The sequence below is a fragment of the Dasypus novemcinctus genome, chromosome 2 (assembly GCF_030445035.2).
Source record: "Dasypus novemcinctus isolate mDasNov1 chromosome 2, mDasNov1.1.hap2, whole genome shotgun sequence".
NCBI classification, from domain to species: Eukaryota; Metazoa; Chordata; class Mammalia; order Cingulata; family Dasypodidae; genus Dasypus; species Dasypus novemcinctus.
Window position 1 is genome coordinate 37113866 of NC_080674.1, and position 6131 is coordinate 37119996.

The 6131-nt window shown below is 51.8% G+C and overlaps 1 protein-coding gene across 1 annotated transcript; it reads left to right on the forward strand.

Annotated features, from left to right (window-relative positions):
* Positions 1-232: 232 nt before the first annotated feature.
* Positions 233-3310, forward strand: RXFP3 (relaxin family peptide receptor 3). The gene has a single exon (XM_058307634.2). It carries the CDS (start codon positions 233-235, stop codon positions 1568-1570), a length of 1338 nt encoding a protein of 445 aa, XP_058163617.1. The 3' UTR covers positions 1571-3310.
* The last annotated feature ends 2821 nt before the right edge of the window (positions 3311-6131 follow it).

The window sequence follows — 6131 nt, forward strand, 5'->3', positions numbered from 1 at the left end:
CCCTTCAGCGCTGCACTGCCCCTGAGCGCAACGCCGCGCGCAATCCGCGTTCTGCCAGTCCAGGACGCGCTGGGTACCCAGTTCCTGGGTGCTATCTTTAGCGGCCTCTTTGAAAGCTTCCCCGCCCTGAGAGCTCGCCCGGGAGCGGTAGCCCAGGCTAGCAGGACTATCTTCCGTCTCGTTCCCCAGAACAGGACCTAAAGGCCGCTGCGCACGAGCCGCCGTGGCCACGATGAATGAGGCGGTTGGCGGGGACGAGCTCGCGGAATTGTTCAGTCTGATCCCGGACTTTCTGGAGAGCAGCAATGTCAGCGGCAACGCGTCGCTGCAGCTCAAGGAGTGGTGGGAGCTGGGGCTGGAGTTGCCGGACGGCGGCGAGAGTCGGGTGAACGCGGCGGTGCGGATCCTCCTCAGCGTGGTGTACTCGGTGGTGTGCGCGCTGGGGCTGGCGGGCAACTTGCTGGTACTCTACCTCATGAAGAGCAAGCAGGGCTGGCGCAAATCCCCCATCAACCTCTTTGTCACCAACCTGGCGTTGACCGACTTCCAGTTCGTGCTCACCTTGCCCTTCTGGGCGGTGGAGAACGCGCTGGACTTCAAATGGCCCTTTGGCAAGGCCATGTGTAAGATCGTGTGCACCGTGACGTCCATGAACATGTACGCCAGCGTCTTCTTCCTCACGGCCATGAGCGTGGCGCGCTATCACTCGGTGGCCTCTGCTCTCAAGAGCCACCGGACTCGAGGACACGGCCGGGGCAGCTGCTGCGGCCGGAGCCTGGGAGACAGCTGCTGCTTCTCGGCCAAGGTGCTGTGTGGGTTGATCTGGGCCTCGGCCGCGCTGGCCTCGCTGCCCACCGCCGTGTTCTCCACCACCATCAGGGTTTTGGACGAGGAGCTGTGCCTGGTGCGCTTCCCGGACAAGCCGCGGGCCGGCGACGCGCAGATGTGGCTCGGCCTCTACAACACGCAGAAGGTGCTGCTGGGCTTCGTGCTGCCGCTGGGCATCATCAGCCTCTTCTACCTGCTGCTGGTGCGCTTCATTTCCGACCGCCGCGTGGCGGGGGCCGAGAGCTGCGCCGCAGCGCCCGGGGGAGGTCTGGCCGGAGCCAGCGCCCGCAGACGGTCCAAGGTCACCAAGTCGGTGACCATCGTGGTCCTGTCCTTTTTCCTGTGTTGGCTGCCCAACCAGGCGCTCACCACCTGGGGCATCCTCATCAAGTTCGACGCGGCGCCCTTCAGCCACGAGTACCTCCTGAGCCACGTGTACGCGTTCCCGGTGAGCGTGTGCCTGGCCAACTCCAACAGCTGTCTCAACCCCATCTTCTACTGCCTCATGCGCCGCGAGTTCCGCAAGGCGCTCAAAAACCTGCTGTGGCGCATCGCGTCGCCGTCGCTCACCAGCATGCGCCCCTTCACAGCCACCACGAAGCCCGAGCCTGAGGATCAGGGGCCGCAGACCGTGGCGCCGCTCCCCGCGGCCGCGGAGCCCGAGCTGCTCTACTACCCGCCTGGCGTGGTGGTCTACAGCGGAGGGCGCTACGACCTGCTGCCCAGCAGTTCGGCCTACTGAGGAGGCCCTGGACGTCGAAAGAGGAGCAGATAAGGAGGTCGGGGGACACTGAACAAGTGGGACGAGGAGGAGGAGCGCGGAAGAGCCGCCGGCGTGCCTTCTCTGGAGAGCAGAGGCTGCGAGATCAGGTCGAGAAAGGAAGCCGACAAGGGGGTGGAGATAGCCCCACAGAGCCAGCCGCCACTCCGGGGCCCCTCCACACCGTCTTCTCCTTAAGCTGTCCCCGCTGGGCAGTGTGGGACGCCTAGAGAGAGGCTCCAGGAGTGGAGAGATACGAGCGGTGAGGCTCAGCCAAGTGATGCGCAGAGAGAGGAGCGCGTTTATTCCAGCGACTTTCAAGAGCCCTTTCAAGGGACCCTCAAGGTGCTTTCGGCGGAAAGAGGGCGACCTCCGTTCTCTGGCAGTGCGCGTTGGCCTCTCCCGGTGCCCCCCACCCCACCTCGCAGTCCCGACAAAAGGGCCAGGGGCGGATGGGAGTCAGGTCCTCGCCGCCAGACCTCCCAGCGCCGCTCCGGCTCCGGTCAAAGCTTTCCTCTGTGGGCTGGTCCCCGAGACTGCAGCGACGCGAAGCTCTGGCTTGCCGCGTGCTGCCCCGGGAGCCTAGAGTTTGGAGGCAAGAAATTCTGGGGAGAAAGGAGTAACATTCTTGGTCGGCCCTAGGAGAAATGGCGCGGGACAGGGCCAACGGGCACCCAGGGAACCCGACGGCGACTCGCTGCCGGGCCTCTGCGCTCAGACCTTTTTGGGACGAGACACCTTTCACAAGCAAGGTAAAGAGATTACCTGCGGGAGGGGGAAAGAGGCGGTGTGATTGCATGGAGTGGAACCTCTTCCAGCTGCTGCCCCTGAAGGAAAGGGAGATTCACGTGCTCACCTGGTAGCGACGCAGGAAGTGGAGCGCGCGGCTTGCCCACAGCCAGGCGACGATCAGCGTGCCCGGGGGCCCGCGCTCCTGCCTGCGCGGTGAGCTGGGTCCAGGAGGAACTTCAACTCTTGAATGCTACTGGGAGCGTGGAGGGGGTGGGGGGAGCTACTCTGCACCCCACATCCCCTCACTCTTTGTGAATCGGATGCCCTTTTGACTGAGGCCTTGACCAGTGTGTACAGGAGGTGGCTTGGGGGCTTTTTTTGTAGTCTTAAGTAGAAAAGCAAGAAATGTTACAGAAATGTGAAGAAAGTTCCTGGAAACCAGATTCCTAGAAGCTGGAGTCTGATCTTTCAAGAAGTGTGGGGCCAGCAAAGGGAAGAAGGACTGCGAACTAATTTCTTTTTTATCACAAGTAAAATCTGTCCTAAAAGGAAGTGAGTTCCCAGAACCAGTTCTGAGGGTGATTTCCTGAGGGGATTACCAGAAACTCAGGTGTGGGGCTCCTCATTACAGGTACTGCTGATAAGAGAATGTGGGGGATAAGAACTCCCAAAGGACACCCACTACCTTAATCAGGTCCCATTTATTCTAAGTGCATTGCGCTTTCAGCATGCACTATGATCTCTTCCCTAACCCTCAGACAATCTATGGGAACACCTTGAAGAGCAGGTTATGGCATTAAGGTCATCACTGGGTCTTGTCCTAAGACTGCTTAGAGACCTGGGATCAAAAGAAAAAAAAATGCTATCTGTCCACCTGCCAGCTTTAATAGATGTGCCACTGTACTCTTCGGTAACATGGTTTGGAGTAAAGAAATTAACCATGCAGGCAACTACTGGAGTGGTTATTTTAATACAATAAATAATCATTATAAAAAACATGTCTGATTAAGTAGCCTCTTGAACTGTACAATTGTTTAGTAATTTTGTTGGAAATTTCCTGTTGTGTCGAGAACTGTGATTTAAGCCTCAAAATGTGGTATTGTAGTCCAGGCCTCCTTTGCCCACTTTCTGTAACACAGTAGAGTACAATTACCAAATGATCATACCTTGCCATAAAAACAAAAGCTACCTGACCTCCTCAGTCCTGAGTGGTTTTGAGAATCCAACACTTTTAGAAAAGATAGTGCTTTGGTTTCTAAGTAGCCAAATTAGTCTTTCTTTACTCTTTGGGAAGAAAACATATTGATAGTGATAGTGTATAGCAATCAGGATAACAAAGATTGAATTATAAGTCTCTCAACTCCCAAAATACAAAATAACTGATAAAGTAAACAACCAGAAAGAACAAACAGTACTGTGGCAGTATATCTGTGTAACACTCATGTTAGAATCTTCCTGAGCCATTCTCTTTATTAAAGCAACTTGCTATTTCCACTTTGACCATAAAATCATGTGTGGGCAGCTCAGGAATCTTAGGAAAGTATTTTGAAGAGTGTGCTTCTGCCACGATGGGCACTAGAAAAAGAGAAGTGACTGGCGGAAAGGTCTTCAAGAGAAAACTTTATGAAAAGTGCCACCCTTTACCATCCAAACCAAAGTTCTTCAGAGAACATTGTAGGACGAAACAAAGACCATGATTTCTGTTCTAGCACAAGGACAAAAGGGTCAACAAAGAAATGGTAAGGTCATTTGAAATCATCAACCCTACTTTGAATGCCTATTGTGTGCCAAGTCCTGTGCCTGGTACTGAGATTGCACAGATGAACCAGATACAGTTCCTGCCTTCTACATTTAAAAGAAGTGACAGCCTTGAAGACAAAGAAAATGAGATGGGGGGAGAATGAGTTGCAAGTTATAATAACGTCTAAAAGAAGGTGCTCCAAGAATTCAAGGGAAGGAAAGATTGATTGTGCTAGAGGATCAAAGATTTCTTGATCAAAGTAGTATTTGAGTTGGGCCCAGAAATATGAATACAATTTAGACAGACAAAATGGAGTGAGTAAATGTGGGAAGGTAGAGAGGTCATTTGAAGCTGAGGAAAAGCAGTGATCAATAGCTTTGAGGTAAGTGTGTCAGGTTTATGGCAAGAGAAGAAGGATGCGAAGCTGTATGACTTCCCTTTCTCCTATATCTATCCAGACATCCTGGTTTTCCCAGAATTTGTATTAAGAATTTTTCTGTCCCTGAAATTGTTCCATTTATCTGAGGATGGGACATATTTTCCCAGAGAGAACATGTCACTGGTACTCTGAGAGCAGTGTCTTGGTTTGCCAGGGCTGAAGTAACAAAGTACTGCAGACCAGTTGGCTTAAACAACAAAAACTGAATAACTCATGATTCTGGAGGATAGAAATCTGAAATAGGTGTCTGCAGGGTCATGTTTCCCCTTAAAGGGGAGAATCCATTCCATCCTTTTCCCCTGGCTTCTGGTGGGTGGGAGCAGTCCAGGGCATTCCTTGGCTTGCAGCAGCATAACTCTATCTCTGCTTTGTCACATGGTCATCTGTCTGTCTCTGTCTTCCTGTTTATATCCAGATTTCCTCTCCTTATGAGGACACCAATCATATTGCATTAGGTCTCACTCTAATCCAATTTGGCCTCACCTTAACTAATAACATCTTCAAATATCCTATTTACATATGGTTCACATTCATAGGAGCAGGAGTTAAGACTTGAACAGGTCTTTTGGGGAGACACAATTCAATCCAAGACAGACAAGGATTTGGGTGCCTAAAGGTGGCTAAGTGGTTTTTAAAGTATATTCTACACATTTGAACCTCACTCAAGTTAAATTAAATGAGTAAAGTATTTGAATATTTGAGTAAGTGTGTGTGTGTGTGAGAGAGAGAGAGATCGAGGAAGAGGTGAGAGAGGACATGCTCTGGTTCCCTTCCTCATCCCAGTAGACCATCCAATGTTCCACTTGAAAAGAGCTTCACTTGTAAAAAGACCATGCCCTCGGGTTGGTCAAACATGACTACTTTTGACTTCTCAGGGGTCAAGGTAAGATAGCTCTCCTCATAGATCAACCATCCATTCATTTTTAAATCTCCAAACACCCAAATAGTCCTTGGAGAAATGGTCAAGAAATAGACAATGAACTATGTGAATGATTCCATTTGTAAGCCTTGCTGAGGCCAAGGGAAGCAAGAGAGGTGGCTCAGGGCTGTTTCTTCATAATGCTGGGTGCTGTGTCACATGAAGTTCCTTGATCATTTGTCCATCATCATCCCATGCTTTCTGTGGGGTTGGGAGCAGGTGTTTTCCTTGCTTGCTCCTCTAATCAGATATGACCTCACATTTATGAGATGAGTGATTGGGTTAGGGGAAGGAGACAAAGGAAGAAAGACTGGGAAGATGGGGTTAGTTTGTCCTTTCCCCTCCCACACAAATCAGAAGTGACCAGATCCACAGGGATGTTCCAGATACCCCAGCCTGCACTCTAGCACCCAGTCACAGGAATGAGAAGCTGGTTGCAGCAGGGAGCTGGCTCTTTGAACAAAAAGGAGACAACAAGGAGAATTGCAGAAGCAACCTGGGAGCCCGGAAGTAGCAGAAGAATGAGAAGGGGTGTGAGATTACAGGGACCCAGCTTCCATTTGAGACCACAGGAGAAATTAGGAAGAAGAAGGAAGCTTCAACACAGAATGACAATGGATCTGTCCTCTGGCTGTGATCTGGCTGGTAGTCCTCAGTACTGCTCCTAGACCTTGGCGGCCAGGGCACCTGCCCTGGATTTCACCATTAGAGG